Source organism: Panthera pardus, unplaced genomic scaffold, assembly GCF_024362965.1.
Source record: "Panthera pardus isolate Hobbes unplaced genomic scaffold, ASM2436296v1 HiC_scaffold_27, whole genome shotgun sequence".
Lineage (NCBI taxonomy): Eukaryota > Metazoa > Chordata > Mammalia > Carnivora > Felidae > Panthera > Panthera pardus.
In genome coordinates this window covers 38,007,353-38,028,732 of record NW_026526843.1, presented here as the reverse complement: position 1 = coordinate 38,028,732, position 21,380 = coordinate 38,007,353, and the positions used below count along the sequence as shown (strand labels likewise).

Sequence of the window (21,380 nt, the reverse complement as noted above, 5' to 3'; positions counted from 1 at the left end):
GGTCCTTTAAATTTTCAGCCTATGGCTCCATTCAACAATGAATATTCCCTTTTAAGATCTTAAGTTTTTAAAAAAATTTTTTTAAGTTTATTTATTTATTTTGAGAGACAGAGAGAGAGAGAGAAAGAGCACATGTGGGGGAGGGGCAGAGACAGAGGGTGAGAGAATTCCAAGCAGGCTCCACACTGTCAGCACAGAGCCCCACGTGGGGCTCAAACTCATGAACCGTGAGATCACGACCTGACCTGAGATCAAGAGTTGGACACTTAACCAACTGAGCCACTCAGGCACCCCTAAATTCTTAAGCTTCTTAATTACTTTTCCTTTATCTGGCAAGGCCAGGCTGTTCATTATTTTGCAGTTAATGCAACACATTTAGTAGTTTTCAGTTTTACCAGGAAGACTGGTTTACTTCTGCCTCCAGCTGCTTTATAGAAAGGATTATCACCAATGTCTATAAAGTGCAGCCCTCCCTTTGCAATTAAATATAAAGATAAAATCATACAAATGGCCTGAGAACTGAGTCTCATCTGTGACAATGTTTGCGGGGGTCAAGAGCTAAGAGGTTGGAGCATGCATGTGTGATTAGTCAGTCCCTCAATCCCTTAAAAATCTGGGGTTTCATTTCCTGGCCCAAATGTCCTCGCTAGCAAAGTCAAGCTTCCAAAGATCGGATATACATCCTTCTCCAGACCAAGGGAATGCCCCACTAAGAATGTTCTTCCTCTTTACCATCAAGTATTCTCAAGTTCAGAATCATCATGCCTAAATTCCAGAGGTTTTTCTTTTCCTCTTGGGACCCTCTTTACTGAGGAAAAGAAAGCACCGGGAACCAGCAACAGCAAAGAGTCCCTTGCTATCACAGACGACCTAACACTTTAAAGACTGGGTGTCTTGGGGCTCATGGTGGTTTTCAGCGTATCTAGAACCAGTAGAGCTGGTCATAAAACTCTTACCTTCCTGCCAGTCTTTTAGCTTAATTTCACAGCAAATAAGAGGGGCTCCAACTCTGCCCGTAGTATAGTCAGTAACTAGGAGGAAAATGCAACAAATATATTAGCATACCACATTTCAGACTCGTGCCCATGGGAGAACAGGGATATTGGAGTTAGAACCAGAGTCTCACAGATGATAAAAGAGAGGCCACTGTGAGTGCAGCGCAACGTGTGACCATGCTTCAGTATTTCAACTCTATTTCAACAGTGCAATCAGTACCAATGTTGTTACATCACTTTCGCTTCTCACGGGCTCTATTTGAGATAATAAGTACAAAAATCTCTGTAAAAGGAGGAGAGCTGCCCCTACCATTATCTACCTAAGATTCCAGGAGGACAGGTTTGGATTGGAATTCCTTTTCTGCCACTCACTGATTGACTGTGTAACTTGGACAAATTACTTAACCCCACTGGGCCTCCATCTCCCCATCTATTAAAGGGGGAGAGTAAGAAAACCTACTTCTTATAGAGATATGCTGTAGGGATTCAATGAGATGATGCGTGGATGGTGCTTAACACTTCTTGGCACAAACTCAGTTTTCAATAAATGTTAACTGCTATTACCAAACAGGATGATGACGATATTCTCCTTTTGTAATTTGTAAGTACTGCTATCAATAATCAAGTATTTATAGATACCCTATAATGTACCTAGCATTATATTAAACACTGAAAGGAGGAAACACGTAAAAGATAAGGAGACTATGCCCTCAATGAGCTTACAAACAAACTACCTGGGACAAAATGCGCATGAAGCAACTCAGAGCACATTTAAATACTCAATTGCATGGTACTGGAAGTGCACACAACGGTACCTCAGGGACTTGAAAGATCAATGTGAAATGAAATCACTGGCAAAGACTTAATTGAAGAGTTGGGCATTAAAAGGTGGCTGTGTCCAGTTAGCAAAAAGGGCATTCCAAGACAAGGGAACAGAAAATACAGAGAGGTGAGAGCAAGAATGCCCGTAAGAGAAAGAGAGGAGAGCAGAGCCAGGGTGTGTGTGTGTGTGTGTGTGTGTGTGTGTGTGTGTGTGTGTGTAATAATGGAAAATAATGATGGATGGGGACAACGGCAACAGATTAAAGATGTCTGGAAGCTAGATCCACCAGGGCTGAAGCAGTGAGTGTTTGAGGTGGAGATGCCCAACAGAAATATACAGGATCAATCACAAGTGATACAATAGAGGCAGGAATGGCTGCCGAAAGGCTGTTACCTCAGAGGAGTGTGAGGCAATAAGAGGCCAGGTACGAAAGGTGGCATGCAGGGGAGGGAGCAGTCCAATGAACAAATGGGAAGATCCAATTGAAGTTAAAGTTTTAAAAAATAAACAATTAGAAGACTTCAAAGCTAATGCTGTGAATGGTTTTAAGGATGGTAATACCACAGTCACCAGCCATCTGCCAGGTGGACAGAAGGTCTGGGATGATGGCGTTGATTTTGGGCACATGAATATAAAGTGAAAGTGGGATGATCCAAAAAGTATTACCTACCCCAGTGTTTCCCAACCCAAGATGATTTCACCCCTCAGGGGGTATTTGGTAATGTTTCGATTTATGTTCCATTGCCACAGCTGGGAGGAGTGAGTTACTCCTGATACCTACCTGGCTGATAAACATCCTATAATGCACAAGAGAGCCCCACCAATAAAGAATTATGTGGTTTGAAATTTCCATAGTGCCAAAGTTGACACGGCTATCGGGTTTTGAAAAGAACAGAAAACAAACAAGAAGTCATGGCAGGAATATACATTCAAGAGGGAGCATAAAAGTGATACTTTCTTCCAAGAGTGCAGTTCTCTGAGGAAACAAGCATTTAGACAGAAGAGACTAAAGGACCAGGGTGACAGAATTTTGAGGACTGACAAGATGGCATAAATACAGACAAGGCTTAAACATAAAGGGCACACATGATAGTTCAACTGGAAGTTTCTAGAACTAAACCTGTTCAGGATTACACTGAATCTGTTATTACTTAAGGGGTATAAACATTAGTGGCAACAAACAGAATTATTTGCCATGTTACCAGTACTTACCTTCAGTAACTGTGCCGGCACCACATGATTCTGTCAGTCCGTAACCCTGACCCACAGGGCAGCAGAAGCAGACATTCATGAATCGGTGTGTCTGAGGAGACAGCGGGGCTCCACCAGACAGCATCATGCGGACATTCCCTCCCAGCAAAGCCTTCACCTTTTTAAACAGTAACCTTGAGAAAAGCACAAGGGGCAATAATTTGAATACATGCATACATTATGCTTGGTCACATCCTACTGTATAAGCTCTGGGAACTATTTCTTGACTTTGGTTGGACACCTACATTTCAGAACCATGGTGGTAATTAATGAGAGGTTCACAAAGCAACGACTAATAACATCTTGAAAAAAAAATGCCAGAAAATGACAGACGGTAGCTATACTTGTGGCGAGCACAGCATAATGTACAGAGTGGTCAGATCACTATATTGTCCACCTGAAACTAAGGGAACACTGTGCGTCAGCTATACTTCCATTTTTAAAATGCCAGAAAGACTCTTAAAAATTAAAGAAAAAAAAAGAGGCAGTGTTGGGAAACTGCTCTCACATACAGCAAATGAAAGAAAATGATGATGTCAAAGGAAACAAAAATTACAATTGTCTTTAGAACATTTAGTTATTGACCTTATCTCCCTTTTAATGAAAAATGTTTCCCTATATCCACCCTCCAGCACAACATTTAAAATAGCTGTTATGCTCAGGGTGCCTGGATGGCTCGGTCGGTTGAGTGTCCAAGTTCTGCTCAGGTCATGATCTCATGGTTTGTGGGTTCGAGCCCCACATTGGGCTCTGTGCTGACAGCTCGGAGCCTAGAGCCTGCTTTGGATTCTGTGTCTCCCTTGCTCTCTGACCCTCCCCCACTCGTGCTATGTCTATCTCTCTCTCTCAAAAATAAAATAAACATTTAAAAAAATTAAAAATAAGGGGCACCTGGATGGCTCAGTCAGTTAAGTGTCGGACTCTCAATTTTGGCTCAGGTCATGATCTCACAGGGTGTGTGGGTTCAAGCCTCTCACTGGCTGTGTGCTGAGAGCTCAGAGCCTGAAGCCTGCTGCGGATCCTGTCTCCCTCTCTATGCCCCTCCCCTGCTCTCTCTCTTTCTCTCTCTCTCTCAAAAACAAACACTAACCAAAATAGCTGTTATGTTCATATATTTATTACACTGTTTTATGAATACAATAAATCAGAAACCTTCCTGCAGATTAAAATCTTGAGTATCACCTTTTGTCAGAACTGACCCTTTGTAAACTCACACATTTTGATTCCAAAGTCTAACCTGGTTTTTCTTCATAAGACCAAATTCTGCAATAACGTCTTAAACATTTACTCAATTATTAAAATCTGTTCAACTGCCAAGATCAGAGCTCAGAGTCTTCTGTCTATGTTTGCTATGGAAGCAATGAGGGTTAGAAGTGAATAAAAGGGAAATGCAACCTTATGATGATGGTGGTGATGCCCAAAGTAAATTAGCTTGCCATTTACTTCTTCATCTTCCAGATGTAAACACACAATATCTCCAGGCTCACACTACAGAGTCTATGAAATGTACTTACATATTGCAAAGTGGTGCATCGTATCCCTTTTTGATCTGTTCCAACTTGTAATCATACCCTATCTTGAACAGTGTTTTCTGAATATAATTCATCTCTTGGACTTTGCTCATAACATTCTTATAAATTCTGTCCATGATTTCCTAAAAGGCAAGCAAAATATTCAATAATCTGAAAAGAATTACACCAACACGGAGATGGTCTTTAGTTGAAGATACCTTGTTTCTGACCTCTTAGGTCAAAGTTTTTAGTATAATGGATATATTTACTTTATTATATAATTAATTTCACTGACTTTACTTGTTCACGATTTCAAAAAGACTAGGGACACGTATAGGGATTTTCCGGTTCTATACACTAAGTTTATCTAAAAATTTTAAAAAATGTCTACTAGATTGTAAATAATTCATTCACCTCCCACATAAGTATCATTTTTAATTCTTTTTTTCAAATATATTCACTTATTTTCCAATAGCACCGAAAAACACCCAACTATGTTGAATCTAATTCTGATGTTTTTCTCGCTACTACCTTGTGACTCTTATAGCATGGCAGAGAGATTTACAGAGTTTCTTAAGAGTTGTCTTACAGAATTTTCTAGAGTTCCTTAAAATTCTTATGTCCCTGTAATTTAGGCATTTCTACTCCCTTTCAGTAGAAGCTAAGATTACAAAAACGAACAGGATTCTTGCTCATGGCTCCTTGGAAAATTCAAGGAGGACTAGGTTCGAGATACAGTGACTCCCAAGGTAATACACAAAACAACAACAAAGAACCCTGAAACAAACCAGCAAAAAAGCCCAGACTATCACTAAATGATGTTTTCTTGAAATGAGTAAGCACAAATTAATAAGAATTATTGCATAAAGCACATCTATTTATAAACACCTAGTTTTAAATAGTTAAAGTGGCAATTAGTGGAAATTCAGTTGTGCTACCATGAATAGTTTTATGAATGGCTCTTTCGATATCATAACAGAGCCATTCACAAATAAGGACAGCAAAAACATCTCTTGCCTTATGCTATGGGAAAGTAGTCAGAAAGGAAAAGACAAATACTATATGGTCTCACTTCTATGTGGACTCTAAACCGGCCAACCTCAGCAACAGAGAGTAGACTGGTGGCTGTCAGAAGCTAGCGGGTGGGGCAAATAGGGAGATGTTGGTCCAAGGATACAAACTTACAGGCAGAAGATGAGCAAGTCCTGGGGATGTAATGTACAGCACAGCACAGGGAGTATAGTTAACAAGACTGTATTATATGCTCGAAAGTTGCTAAAAGAGTAGATCTTAAATGTTCTCATCACACACATACACATGGTAACTTTGTGAGACGATGGGTGCGTTAACATTATTATAGTAATCTTTTCACAATACATACATATGTCAAATCACTGTACACTGTATACCTTAATTGACACGATGGTATGTGTCAATTATATCCTGATAAAGCTCATGGGGGTGGAGGGAGGCTGCAATGGCATTCAAGGATGGCACAATGTTGTCCTGTCCATTTCCACAGATGGAATCATTGTGTTAACTGACATATTTGTCTAGATCTGTGATTGAGAAATTCCAAAAGTTCCCTACAGGACTTTAATATCCTGTAACTATCCCACTTAAGAAAGTGAATAGGATGTCAGGTGGAGGAAAAAAGCCTACAGGAGTGAGACAGATGTGACAGAACTACCTCCACTGCTCTTTCCAGTAGATAAGAGTCATGGGCACTGGAAGGCCTCTATGAGTAAGGAACACAAATGATAGTCGTAACAAATTGGCAGGATTTATTATTAGCACAAGTCACCCTTCACTTCAACCTAATGTTACATGATGTTCAACTGAGTCAGTGCTTACAAGAAGCAGTGATGTATTCTAAATTCTCAGCCTGTGAATATGTGACTGTACAATACTAAATGGATCTTTCATTCTGATCCAGGAAAGAAACAAACTCAGATAATAGAATCTATCGATTTTCAGTAAAAAAGATTTTTTAAGGCCTATTTATACAGGAGGGGGAGGAGTTAAGGGAACCAACAAAGTTCAGTGAAACACCCATGGACCAGCAACATGAGAGTCTGTTTACTATCCTCAGGCCTAAAGAACCAAGAGGAGAGATGTATTATTGGAACCCGGTGAAGACTGTAGCCACGGGCAAGACCTGGTTACAGCCAATGGGAAAGAGATTGTTCAATGGACGCTTGACAACTGCCCCAAATCGCAGCCCAACAGGGAAGGAGCAAAGGCAGTAAATATGCAGAACCCCTCCTCTCTCCCTGCCCTGTGATCTCTCCTGAGCGCCAGTAATTGGCTGAACCCAACAAAAGACAAGCAAGCCCTGGTGATTCATCCACAGAAGTTAGCCTTCCAAGGCACCAAGTAAAGAAGAATGGACCATGGGCAATTAGAAGATACACAGCATATCCACAAACTCCTGCTTATCCTTCAGGCCTAAATTCAGACATTGCTTCCTACAGTCCTTGCTCTTTTTCCTTCCCTATGTTCTCTGATAGGGTTTACTAGGGACTCCTGTACTTTGAGTAATAAACCCAAAATATTATTTCCCAAAACACCAAACACAATCACAATCCTAAACAGACAGGCATAGTAGTTAAGAAAAGTCTGGTATCAGACTGGTAGAGTTCGGGCTCTGTGACTTTGGGAAAACTTTTTTTTTTCTTTATAAAACCAGAAAAATAGGATCCACCTAGAAGAGTCTTAGGGAGGATTAAGTGAGATAATCCATCTAAAGCCCTTAGGGACAGGTCCTGAAAACAGCAAGTACTGTAGTACCTATCATTAGCATCACTTTATTATGTTTTAATCGGAAGCTTCTTTCAGTTTCCAAACTTGCCGAATTCTTCAGCACCTCTAAATAAAAAGGCAAAGGCTACTGTGCCCTCTTTTAATTCTTTCGTTATTTAATAATTTTGTAATAAGAAGCTTAAAAAACAAAGTGGCTGAACACTTCATTATCTCATCTCCAATTTTCCATGTACAAAAATAATTCTGGGAGAGATACTGGGATGAGACTTAAAATCTGATCGCAATACAAGCAGTCACGGTATACAGTCCCGCTGGAGTTTCCAAGCCTAAAAGTGCTAGAACATATCTGATTATGCACATTTGAAACACTGTGTGAAATGTTTATCATTACAAGGCCAAAAACGCTGTAACATCTTATTTTGATGAAAGGCAGTATTTCACATAAGGATTTTAAACGTCTGGAACTAAGCTTTTTTCTTTGGAAGATCTCTCAAGTGCCAGTTTTCCTAGTCATGATTAGGGTCAGGAGGCTTGGATTTGAGACTCAGTTCCATAACTTTGGATATGCTGCTTCAGTTCTCTGGGATGATCTACGCTTCCTCATTTGTTTGAAATTTGTGATTAGGGGCGCCTACATGGCTCAGTCAGTTAAGCGTCCAACTTAGGCCCAGGTCATGATCTCGCAGTCCATGAGTTCAAGCCCTGCATCAGGGTCCACGCTGTCAGTGTGGAGCCTGCTTGCGATTCTCTCTCTCCCCCCTCTGCCCTTCCTCCGCTCATGTGCACATCGCGTGTGCACACTCTGTCTCTCTCTCTCAAAATAAACTTTTAAAAAGTTCAAAATAAAAATAAAATACAGTTTGTGATTAAACAAAAATGAGATCTAGAATATCTTCTACCTTTGAAATATTATGGCCACTTCTCACGCTAGGTAATCTGAACTAGGTCATGTTCATCACTAATTTTCCAGGATCAGCAACACTAACAGGCATACGTGTCAGAAGTTTGCCAATGCTGATTTCAGATTTTAATGAACACACTTGCCACGATCTCAATTGAGTGAAGTTGTTTAAAACTGTATGCAAAACCCTGAGAACATCACCTTTAAAAAAGTCCAAGTGCAAGCAATAAAGGACATTTATATTCTGTACTCACCGGAACGGCCGCCATGAGTGTCGGCTTCAGCACAGTACAGTCTCCTTTGCTTCCCTTTTTAATTTTGCTGGACTACATGAAAGAAAAAGCAAATAGGATCAGGAGAGCCAGCCTCAGCAAAAAAGTGTGATAATTCAAGTACTGACAGTGACAGAAATTTACACAATGGAATCTGATCTTCTATGGCCCCGTTGAGTTATTGGTTACAACTCTCATAACTTGCAAATGTCTAAAGTGGAAGTGGCTTTAGTGCTTTATCCTGGAGATGATTTCTTCTAGTACATTTCGGCTTTCCTTAGAGGAGAAGCTCTGACTCATAATAAAGGAGAGTGGGATATTTGGGTAAAGTGCGCATTCTTATCTCTCACGTATCAAGCACAGCACAAATCATCCATTAAAAAAAGAGAATACAAAACCTCAGCTAAGGTACACTGAACACTAAAAGAAAATGGAAAATATTTTAACTTTCTTTGATTAGCCAAATGGCAAAGCCACCTCTTGAAGTCACTGCCGTTGATGAACACGATGGAAAAACACTAATTCGGTAACATTGTGGTTGACAGAATACTGAAGACCCTGCCAGTGACCATGTGGGGATATGCACATATATATCTAAGTATGTATATATTTCTCCTTTCTTTTGTTTTCTTTCATTGCTTACACACATAAATACTATTTGGGATTTCAAATATCAGAGCAACAGGTAGAAAAACTGATAAAGCAGCCCACTGAAAAAGGGAGATGAAAGGAAGAAAGAACCAGCTATAATGCAGTTCATTAGTCTGTAAGTTTAGATGTACGATGTGTCTATTAGTCACGCTGACACAGGCGGGAAGTAAACCAGCTCTTAAGGGACAGTGTGATATGCCAGGACCACCGGCTTCGTCATAGAAAACTTTCTGCCAATAGAACCAAATTGCTTTTATCCTGCTTTTCTTTAAGATGGATAAAGGAAATAAAATAACTGCTTGTTGTTTTATGTATGTGCGAGTGTGTGCACATTTGCAAGTGGAAACCGATGCCTGCACGTGCATATGACACATGGGAGGGCAGCTCTGTAGAGAGAAAGATGGGCTCTCATGTCCTGCAAGTCCAAGCTGCCCTCCATGTAGTGCTGACCAGTTGTCGCTTTAAAGAGCTGTTCCAGGGTAGCACTAGCCACAAGGAGCCCTTCTTCACTTTCTTTATGACTCTATGTAATGGTATCAGTTCTCTTCTTATGATCGCAATAATCTCAGGACAGCATCACGCTTATCTGTTGGCTTCAAATGTGGCACCTCTAATGTCCCACCAAATTTCTGATTTCCTATCTGAGGGAGATTCCTGGGTTTTTGATTCCTAGGAAGATTGAGACTTTTTATTAGGAAGTTCGTGAAAAAGACAGGTGGGCATTCACTCCAACTGCCCCCCCCTTCCCTACACTGAGGCTATTATTTCCAGAAAGGCAGTGAAAGCTAGGGTTGCTAGTCCCTGACTTCTGAACTTCCCTAAGGTGGGGGGGAATCATACTCAAAGCTTATTGAAAGGTATTTCACATTTTGAAACATTTCTAAATACAAGAAAAGCCCACTACAGTGCATCAAAAACATAATCGTTGTGGATTTTTTTTTCTTTTAACATTACAGAGTTTTCTAAAATTTTTATTTTACAGTTCAAGCCCCAGTCTTATTCATAGATCAATTTTAACTTGACTACATCAAGTCTCGTTTATTACTTTACTTGATCACTTCTTTTCTCCATTACTGTTCTAGCAGATTTTAAATGTGAACTTTCAGCTGAGTAGTTCATACGGCAGCTCTCCATCTTACAATGAGGTTGTGTTCCCTAAAGTACCAAGTAGGTAGTTGTCTAGAACACAGAACATTTTTCTCATGATAAACCCACTTCAAGAGGTGGTTGGATTATCCTGAGAAGTTGCAGGGAGGTGGTCATCATTCAGAAAGGACACAAGGACGTTATGGAGTTCCAGGAATGTTCTTTTTTATCTTGATCTAGATACAGATGGTTACAGGGGTCTATGTGTGTACATTAAATGCAATCAAGAAGTGTACTTAAGATTCATGTCCTTTAAGTTATACATCCAAAAACAATTTTTTTAAAAAGATGGTTGGAATCTCAAATCTAAAGACATCCATTTAACTTTTCTGCCTTAATATCACACAACCTACCTAACCTCTCCCTAAAACCAAGTCATTCCTATCTATACTCAGAAACTCTTTTTTGCCTCAACCTCTGGTTGACATTTTTCTATAGCAACAGGTCCAAAGAAGAAATTAAACAACTCTGGACAGTAGGTATTAGCTGTGTAATTTCAAATGCACGTAAAATACGTGAGTTAGCTCTAGCCATTGTTGGGCTTCCTACTGTGAACAAAGGAGAAGGGAGAACCCAGTTGGACTCCAGGCACAAAGCTGAGGGCTGCCTTTGGATACTCAATAGAACTTTCCATGATGATGGAAAGGTCTGGTACCTGTGCTGTCCAAAGTGGTACCCACTAGTGACACTTAGCTGCTGAGAACTTGAAATGTGGCTGGAGGGGAGGGGGACAAAACATAAGAGACTCTTAAATACAGAGAACAAACTGAGGGTTGCTGGAGGGGTTGTGGGTGGGGGGGATGGGCTAAATAGCTAAGGGGCATTAAGGACGATACTCATTGGGATGAGCCTTGGTTGTTATACATAGGGGATGAATCACTGGAATCTACTCCTGAAATCATTATTGTACTATATGCTAACTAACTTGGATGCAAATTTAAAAATTAAAAAAAAAATAGAAAACAAAAAGAAATGTGGCTGGAGCAACTGAGAAATGAGATTTTTCTCATATCATTGGAATTATCTCTACTTCAGCGTGCTGTTGTGGACAGCACAGTGTTAGAGAAAACTGAGAGCAAAACTGGGCCACGATCCTACCACCACATCTTCTCCCAGAAAACCTATCCCTGTTTATGGGTAATGTATCCAAAAGACTCGGTGCATTTATCTTCTCTACCCAAGCTATCCAGAGTCAAAATCTCATAAAACAAAATGAAAGTAACTGTAAGCTTCAAAATCATGTAAGAAGATGTAGATGAAACAACGCCAACAAATCCATAACTCTTTTTTACAGCTACATATTTGCCCACAGGGGCTATTTTTGAAGTCGAGGAGAAAGCTGCCAGTGAACTGAAGTGTCTCACATTCACAGTAATACATTCTCAGCCAAACAGCGCAACTTAATAGGATGGCGCGGAAAGAGTAAAAGGCTTGTCACCTGGTCAGAGAGTGTAAGTGGAGAAGAATAGCCAATCCTACAGCCGTAGGTAAAGCAGGATATCTCTGCTGTCAGTTCTAGCACATGAGCCAAAGGCAAGTAGCCAATGTAAGTGTCCTTTGGTCTAAAATGAAATAAGAGAAACATGTAAGCCGTCAGGAAAAAGGCATGGTTAAGTAGAAACATCAATAGCCTTCTCGTTTCTACACAGATGGAGTTTAGACGATGTCGAACAGGAGCTCTCATCGCAAAGAAGAACACGGAATGAGTCTCTCTTACCCCAGCCCAGGAATCCTCTCACACTGGCCTGTCATTCCAGCTATCAAATTGCTATGGTGCATCATCACTCCCTTGGGCCGGCCGGTAGAACCACTGGTATACATGACAATAGCCATGTCCGAAGGAGTTGGTCTGTTCGGAGGAATGCTCGCTAAAAGAATGAAAAAGCACTGCGTTTTCTTCAGTTTAGAAGTTCAATTGCTTACACAAAGATTAAGAGTTTTTAGGTATTTTTTGCATAATGATGAACCATGTAAAACAAATGCTCTCTACTGACAACCGACACAAAAAATGGTGATCGAATTTCTGGTTACCTGCAGTGAGAGTCTTGAACGCCACTGTGGCCCTTTTTCTGGGTGTTGAGCCCAATCCCGGTCTACCCCTGCCTGGCTGAGGTGCTGCACACACAGCAGTGCTGTGGAAAGCTAGCCAGGACTTTGGAGAATCAGGGAGATAGACTATTGTGTGCAAGCCCTTCAGGCCTCAGTTTGCTCACCTTTAAAATGAGATGGCTGGGCCTGATTATGGTTCTCAACCACTGGGGGGCATGAGAATTACCTGCAGAACTTAAACAAAATACAGTCTCTGTCTCTGGCCCCCACCTCTGAGCATTCCGGGTCTGGGATGGATCAAAGGCTCCACAGGTGACACTCATACACACCCCTGATTGAAAGCCACTGGACTTGGTATTTTTCTCACTTTTTATAAAAATAATTTAATAATAACTGAACCATGGACACTGAATTAGATAACCATTATACATTTAACAGATTATTTTAAGATTACATTCCAAGCAGCACATATAATCCAAAGAACACCAAACCAAAATGATATTTTCTACTGTTTTTAGTGTTGCTTCTTGAAATCTGTGTAGGAAATCAGTTTTTCAAAGTACTGAAAGTGTACCTAGATAAAAATAACACCAAGAGGTCCTTTCTCTCTTCTCTCTCTCTGTGACTCACTCGCTCACTCACTCCTGTAGTTACAACCCATGTTATGTGTCTGGCTTCAGGACTCTTTTGGGTCTTCCAGATTTAGTGCTTATTGCCCTATCTGGATTGGACCATACTTTGATTCTGTCTAATCAAAATGAGACAGGAATTTTATGATACTGAGAGAGACCGTGTGGAGAGGTTTATAAACACTTCATTCCCTATCAATGGTAATATCTAAATAGTATCTAAATTTCACTTCTCTTAGCCCTCTGTCTGAACTTAGGAATATTATTGTTGTTGTTATCGTAATTTATTGTATTTTCGAAAGAGAGAGAGTGTGTTTGCATGAGTTGGGGTGAGGGGAAGAGGGAGAGAGAGAGAACCTTAAGCAGGCTCCATGCTCAGCGTGGAGCCTGACACAGGGCTCGATCCCACGACCATGGGATCATGACCTGAGCCAAAATCAAGAGTCGATGTTCAAGTGACTGAGCCACCCAGGTGTCCCTGAAGGTACAAATGTTGCATCATCTTAAAGGTCCTGAGCTCCAGTGCTATCTTTGCTTTTACTGAATGACTGGGGGAGGAAAATAGAGAGGTCTTCCCAACAGATTATATTCAGCCATCTTGAGCAGGGGTCGGCAGACTCCTTTTCAGAAAGGACCAGACGGTAAATATTTTAGGCTCTGAGGGCCATACAGCCTCTGCCAAAGGTACCCAGCCATAGACACTTGTTAAATAGTTGTCACGGTATTCTAGTCCAACTTTATTTACAGAAACAGACAGCAGGCTGTAATTTGCCAACCAATGTACTAGAGTCGTGTTTCTCATACTATGTGTTGTGAGGACCTTTTCCCCTCTAATGATTTATGGATAGATGCTTTTGTAAAATACAATAAAAAGGCATTATTGGAAAAATGAAATGAACATAACACACAAACTTAAAATTTTTGCATTGGGGTGCCTGGGGGGCTCAGTCCGTTGAGTGTCTGACTCTTCATTTCAGCTCAGGTCATGATCTAGCATTTCGTTGAGTTCAAGGCCCACGTCGGGCTCTGCGCTGAGGGTGGAGCCTGCTTGGATTCTCGCTCTCTCCCATTCTCTCTGCCCCTGACCCACATGCACACACTCTCTCTCACACACACACAAAGTAAATAAACATTCAATCATATATGGTCTTGATAAAAATTTTAAAACTTTTTTTTAAATCCAAGAAGTGTACAGTTTTCACTTGCATTACTTCCTTTCCTGCCCTACTGACAACAAACCTTAAACAGACGAATAAATTTGTTTTACCAGCTTTACTTACCGTTTTCGGGCTTGGATCCCAACTCTTCTACTGATTGCATGCTGTGAATCTCAAATCCTTCAGGGTATTCTGCTTTATTGATAGTCTTATTGTCCACATAAATTATATGTTTGACACAGTTGATATCTAACAGTGCAGTCTGTTGAACAGAAACAAGATCCAGCTATTAAATACGGGCCCACGGTAAACTCAGTTATTGGACATTTTCATGACCTATCAGATAACACCATGTTAATTAAGAGAAATATTTTTATTTACCTTAAGTTTACTTTCCAGAAGTTCAACGCTAGTGATCAGGTAGGTGGCCTCGGATTCATTTAACCCATGAACTACAGCTTCTTTGCCAAGTGTGGCATATAAAGTCACAACTACATAATAAAAAAAAATACAAATGTGAACTAATTAAACAGTTAGGAGCTACATTATTTAAGTCAGCCTTTTGTGATAGGAACATTCATGGATGCACACATCTTATAATGTAATTTCATTTCACAGTCTCTGCCAATATCTTTCAACACTGCCTCAAACTTCGAGGTAGCCCCAACTTTTCCTTATAAATTCACAGGATTCTAACATCCTAAACCTGAAGAAACCCAGAAATACTGGAAGTGCCACAACTGTTCAAAAATTAGGCAATCATGATTCTCGAGGTGAGTAAGTTTCTGGCTGAACTGCTAATTCCGGTCAGAGCTAGCCTACCTAGGACTACCCTGTGACATGCAGGTTCACTGGCCATGGCACCAAACAGTGGGTACGTCCTTGAGAATCTTCAGACTGAGGATCTCAAATCTGAATCATGTTCTCACTCCTTCTAGGGAGTTTTTTATGTGGGCCCAACGTCCACGCTGACTAGTGACCTCTAAGCCGTAACTGGGTGGCCAAGGAGATCTAGTCTTTAGGAGCTACCAGAGAAAGGAAACATGGGCTGAAACCAGGACCAGTTAGTATCAAAGGACATCTGCTAAACCTAGATCGGATTGGAAATTCAGCTCTAGGCTCGTAACCAAAACAGCGACGTGGGTAAGAAGAGCCACTTTTCACAAGCTATTGTTTATTGAAGTTGGGTGATGGGTACATAGGGGATCATTTCATATTCATTTTTGTTTGCCTGAAATTCAAACTCCTGATTCCTACACTACACCTGTAGTGTTCTACCTCATTCAGTAAATAACTTAGTGCCTAGCACACGACAGGCACTATTCTGGACTTAGAATTTTTTTAAACCATTTCATGCACAATTGCAAAAACAAATGTTTGTGAAGCAGGAAGACACCCAACTTTACTTTCTGGCCAACATATCTAATGTGCTCATTTCACACGTAAAACAGAATGAGTCAAATGAGATGCCCTGGACGTGAAGCAACAAATTAGAATTATCCTAAGCAACGGTATTTTTGTTTTTAATCATTATTTTGTGTGTCACTTCCTAAAAAACACCCCCAGGTCCCAAATATTTCAGGTACAATTCACTTCCAATTGAAAAGCAAAATCCTAAATTCTATCCATTCAGCTGCCAACTAATTCCCACGCTAGCTCTTAGAAATTACTTTAACAGGCATTATCAGATATCTTTTAACTACATTACGTACTGCTTTATGGATACAATGGATGCAGAAAAATTGCTAAAGAACACCTACCTTGAAAACAATAAGGTTGCAGGACAATTTCACATGTTACTAAAACCCTTTCTGTCCCCCTTCAAAAACACAAGGCACTTACGAGGGAAGTTGTACTTAAAGCAGGTCTGTGCCGCAATCATCCATTCGGCCCTGGTCTCACAGAAAATGGCAATAGTGTTCTTTGGTTTTAGTCCCAATGCAGTGAGTCCACTACCAAAATTATTCACTCTGCGGTTCACTTCGAGATAGCTCATCCACTTATAAGTCCCAAGAATTAACTGTTAAGGAGAGACATTCTCTGAATATTAGTACATTCAAGCAAGCAATTAAAATACCAAAGTGTAGAGCTCTAAAATTGCCTTTAAGTGAATATACAGAAGCCATGAGCACCTTCTGAGAATTTGTTATGCAGCATATTTAAATGGAATGGCAGCATATTTAACATGCATTTGATTTATGATAAAGTAAAAACATACCTTCCCCTTAAAACAAATTAAAAAGCACAGAAATGCTATACCTTCTTAAAAACCTTTCCATTTGGCTGCATTTCATTTTCTTCACTTAGGATCTCTCTGGTCCCAAGGCTGTCCTTCTTCCCAAACTTGGACACAGCATGATCAAATAACTTATCCAGAGTGTCTGCTCCAGGGATGTCTATGACAGCTAGCGAGTCGAAGTGCGTGACAGAGCGATATGGACTTCCAGGTTTGTCTGAAGTGGGCTTAGCTTTTATTCTCTTTGCCATAGCGTTTTTCTTCTTCGCATTGGTAAGAAAATACCATGGAATAAATATAAGGGCACTGTATATTGTTATTAACAAGTGGACAGGCAGCAAAATAATGGTGAGCACGTTTAGCCTAAGTTTCATAGTGGCAAGGCTTCTACAATGGTGTTTATTTCTTGTTATTCTTTGGCTGCAGAAAGCCTTATTTTGCTGAAGAAGGCAATAATGGAAGCAGCAGTAAGAGGAGTATAGCCAAGGCAGTTCAATTTTAATGATACAGATAAAAGTTAGTAATCTTTGGAAGCCGACAATAAAGTACACCTGTAGGTGAAGACAATGAACCAGGCAGAGAGCAGGAAAAAAAAACAAAAACAAAACAAAAGAGTATTAACAAGTTGATAGCAACATTGATTTAAATACTCAGGTCTTCAGTAGTTTATATAATTGATTTGATACAGCAAGTTGAAATAACTGGTCTGAAAGACTGGCATTTTCCATTTTAATCATTATTACCATAAACTTCTCAATTTATTTATTTTTTTGGTTTTTAGGTATATTCTGCCCATCACTCTGCAAGTCACTTAAGTGACACTACTTTAATGCGTACACGAATGCATGGATGTGGTATTTCAGCTTGGCTAAACTTCGGGAATGCCAATGATGAGGTTTCTCTTAAGTATGCCCATGTGAACCAGGTAGTTTTAAACAGGAATGGGTTTTGTAGCCCAAAGGGTAGAAATCCACCAGTTTAAGGCTTACTTCTCAATGCTCAACCCAGAGATACTATTCTGAGTTCCTCATCAAGGTAAATTTCTGCGGTAATGCTATGCATTATCTCCAGTCCCCCAAAGTGGAACAATACAATCATAAAGTCATTTACTAAGTGTCCATTTTGTGCTCAAAATTGCACCCGTGGCCTGGGAGGAGGAGGAGTCAGAAAGAGGTCCGAAGTAGTGTAAGTCCCGGCCTTCGCTCATTACCAGTTACCGCTAATGAGGCCATCTGCACACAAGACAGAGCCAGTGTTTTTCAAATGTTTTGGAGGGAGAGGGGCGGCGAAACAAACCACTCCTTTGAATAAAAACTCCTGCCAACGTCCCACACATGCAAGCAAAGTGGAACTGCTCTGGCTGAACCCAGGGGTGAAGTGTGCCAAGTCCCACCCCGGACTTCCTGGAAGCCTGCTCCCAAAGTGCCCACCGAAGCATTTCCAGTGAAAAGCCTGCTGGAAACACCTAAGTGCTGTGGCATGCGGTACAAACAATGCGACAGACATCGTGAGGAAGTGCAAAATGGCCAGCAGTAACTAAAGGGAGCTCTGTGAAGAGTAGACTTTTAAAGTGGACCTGATGTTGGGGATCTGGAAAATTAAGGAGAAAGAATGGAGAGCACTCCGGGCAGGGAAACCACATGGCAAGATGCAGAGGTAGGAGTGAAAGAGCTTTGGGAGAGTGGGAGTGCCCATAAGGACACTAGACTGACTGGGGCATAGAGTAAGTACATGTTGGCTAAATAGGCTACGGGTAGTGCAGGATCTGACAAATCAGACCAAGTAATTTTGATCTGATTGAATCAGACAGAAAACTGGGGGCCTCTGCAGGTCAGAAAGAGAGTGCCAATTGGAAAGGAATGGCAGAACCGGCCTCAGGGATGATTATAACTCACAGGGAGCTTGCCTTCAGCTGAGAAAGCTATTTTGGTGAGTGGAAGAATATTTCAGCGATAAAAATTAAAATAATAGTTCACTTTGGGACACCTGGGTGGCTCAGTCGGTTAAGCATCTGACTTTGGCTCAGGTCACGTTCTCACAGCTTGTGGGTTTGAGCCCGTGTCGGGCTCTGTGCTGATAGCTCAGAGCCTGGAGCCTGATTCGGATTCTGGGTCTACCTCTCTCTCTGCCCCTCCCTCGCTCATGCTCTGTCTTTCTATCTCTGTCAAAAATAAATAAACATTAAAAAATTTTAAATAATAGTTCACTTTAAGGAGACAAATTGAATGAAGCCCATCCTTCTGCAACTCTGGTGGAACCTATTGAACCCAGGACAGTTGTTTGTTTTAACACCAATTACCATAAAGTGGTTACCTTAATCCTGCCTCCACTTTAGTTTATGCCCTGCAACCTAGTGGGGCAAGATGAGCAAGAAACTACAGGAACAAAGACCTGGGTTTCAGTCCCTATCTCTGTCACCAAGTGGCTGTGGAAGCTTGAGCCGAACAAGCTATCTGAGCTTAAAATCAAACTAGATCGGTAGCCCTTAACTTCTTAGAGGTGATGGACCCTTTTGAGAATCCAACTGCGACCTATAAACCCAAGATATGCAAAAGGGTCTATGTGATTTTAGGGGGTTTGTGAGTTCCCTAAAATCCATCCATAAACCCCAAAGGGTGACACCAACTCTGAACTAAGAACTGCTGGCTTATATGATTTCCTGGGGTCCTTCCGACTTTAAATTTGGGGATTTACCCTACCTAGAAATTGCTGCCTTGGTCTGACAAGTCGGGTCATTCATCTCTTCAAAACAAGTTATGTCAAGTGTCCATCATGGTGTCTGGTCCTCAATATGCAAGATCCCCTCTAACAATCCTCCATCATTCATTTCACAATGACTCAAATCCACAATCATCTTTCCTTTTTCTAACTTCCTACATCACTTGAAATGTCTACCACTCATTTCAATCCTTGATTACGGATATTCTAAACATCTAAGCCCCTAAGTCCACAGCAAGGACCAGTAGTTCTCAACCTGATCAAACCCAACACCTTTTTCTTAGAACAAATATTCTGTAATACTCTCTTATCAATCTTGAAAGGTAGTCATAGATGATAACCCACTTACATACATAATTTTAAAAAAATAATTCCTTACTGGTAATAGAAAGGAGTACCAAAAGGAAATTAATTCAAGACACAACAATACTTACTTCGATACATAAACTGTCAGAGACAGTACCAGAAGTCCCCCCAAAAAGTCTCTGAATTGATATTATGCCCTAATGAGTACCACCTGACCTTCAATTGAGACATTGTCAGACTTGGGGCTGAAGATATATAGACAGCTTTTGAAGGGTTTATAATCTAATTGTATTAGTTGCATTATACATTTTTATTAATCTTTTACACATATTTGCCTTAAGGCTCAGAAGTAGGACAATGTCTTTTGCTTAATCCTTGTAATACAGAGACACATTGGTGTAAACACACACACACAACACAACACATACACAGCAGACAAGCCTCAAAGAACATCCAGGTGAGGAGAGCTCTGAGACATCAGTTAGTTCAGGTGTTTTCAAATTCTTTCTGGTGGTGATGAGGGGGGCCTGGGTCATCTACTGGAATAAAATCTTATATGAACATGAAAATACAAAGGTAGATAGATATAGATAGATAGATAGATAGATAGATAGATAGATAGATAGATAAAAGGAAAACGCAGAGCTGCTTTGGGAGGGGAGGACTGACAGCCCCTGACAGGACTCCTTGGAACCCCCAGTTCAGCTGAATGTTTGAACCATTGGCGTTTTCAGTGAATGAGTGACAGCTGAGGCCCGTCCCCTGGTCAGTTGCTCATTCAAGCCAGCCTCTGCCCAGCGTCGCCTGTCATCTGAAAATCTTTCCTTGCCAAAGGTTTTCCAGGGTTACATTCAGGTCTATTGATAAATTGATTTCAAGAAAAGAAGAAAACACCTACTCTGTGTAAGTTTTGAGCCCTTAGTACAAAGATGAGTAAAGCACACATGCCTCAATCATTTACATGCATTACACATGTGTTCATATGTATGGTAGGGGGCAGGGAGATCAGTTCACAAATACATAGAAAATGTAGAATGTAATATATCCCATAAGAAGGGTGCCTGGCTGGCTCAGTTGGAAGAGCATACAACTCTTGGTCTTGGGGTCATGAATTCAAGCCCCACATTGGGTGTAGAGATGACTAAAAAAAAACAAATACTAATAAACTTTTTAAAACGTTTGTGTGTGTGTGTGTGTGTGTGTGTGTGTGTGTGTGTGTACATACACCTCCAGTAAGAACAAAAGGCTAAACATATTCAAGGGGGGGAACTGCATCAGTTTTGGGGGAAAAAGAGATGAAGGAGGAAGTAGAACCAGCTGGAAAGATTTCACAAAAACCATAGTAGTTGAGATAGGTAGGTTTTCAAAAGGAAAAGGAAAAGAAAAAGAGTGGAGAATGAGGACAGTCCTATCAGAGAGAACAAATGGATGAGCAAATGGACGGAAGCAGAACAGCGCAGGATGGAGGTGAGAACCGGCCAGTAGGGTAGCAGGTGCCTGATGCTTTCCATGTAAGATCCTGCTCCACTTTGGGGATCTAAGTCAATGAGAAAACTGCATTTTTTCAGAGCCAACTTCACTAGCATGTAGCTCTACTGTAAGAGTCACATGCGTATGATGGTTTAGCAACTCAAGATTCACCCCCTGGCTATCGCATTACGGGGATATGTCCTCTGCAGAAGAGAAAGGCTGAGTTCCTGGGCGGTAAATGGGTTAAACCGAGGTGGGAGATCTGGGTCTGACCTCGTATGTGCTATGAAGTGTGACTCTGAACAGGTAATATGACCTCTCACAAGCTCTGTATCTCTGTCTAAGCTCATGTATAAAACAGGAATACTGCTTGTGCTATTTGGTGGCATTGTTGGGAGAATCCTTCCCCATGGCCAGCTTACATTCCATGGGCAATAATAATCAGTCTCTGGAATACCCTCTTGAGTTTCTGGCCCCTCTCCCATTTTGTTGTACTTCTTCA

At 40.9% G+C, this 21,380-nt stretch overlaps 1 protein-coding gene across 4 annotated transcripts in view; it reads right to left on the bottom strand.

The window, feature by feature from the left end:
- Window positions 1-21,380, bottom strand: part of ACSL4 (acyl-CoA synthetase long chain family member 4) — an 87,663-nt gene that overhangs the window by 24,915 nt on the left and 41,368 nt on the right. For 3 of the 4 annotated variants that reach the window (XM_053891268.1, XM_019426837.2, XM_019426836.2), the window contains 10 exons: window positions 16,408-16,647; window positions 15,991-16,168; window positions 14,530-14,639; window positions 14,272-14,410; window positions 12,031-12,181; window positions 11,752-11,875; window positions 8,499-8,570; window positions 4,584-4,723; window positions 3,031-3,203; window positions 957-1,031 (listed from right to left, as the gene is read on the bottom strand). In XM_053891268.1, coding sequence (XP_053747243.1) covers window positions 957-1,031; window positions 3,031-3,203; window positions 4,584-4,723; window positions 8,499-8,570; window positions 11,752-11,875; window positions 12,031-12,181; window positions 14,272-14,410; window positions 14,530-14,639; window positions 15,991-16,168; window positions 16,408-16,635 — 1,390 coding nt within the window. In that variant the 5' untranslated portion in view covers window positions 16,636-16,647. Of the gene's footprint in view, window positions 1-956; window positions 1,032-3,030; window positions 3,204-4,583; window positions 4,724-8,498; window positions 8,571-11,751; window positions 11,876-12,030; window positions 12,182-14,271; window positions 14,411-14,529; window positions 14,640-15,990; window positions 16,169-16,407; window positions 16,936-21,380 lie in introns of all 4 variants that reach the window. The other variant, XM_053891267.1, reaches the window with a different exon arrangement.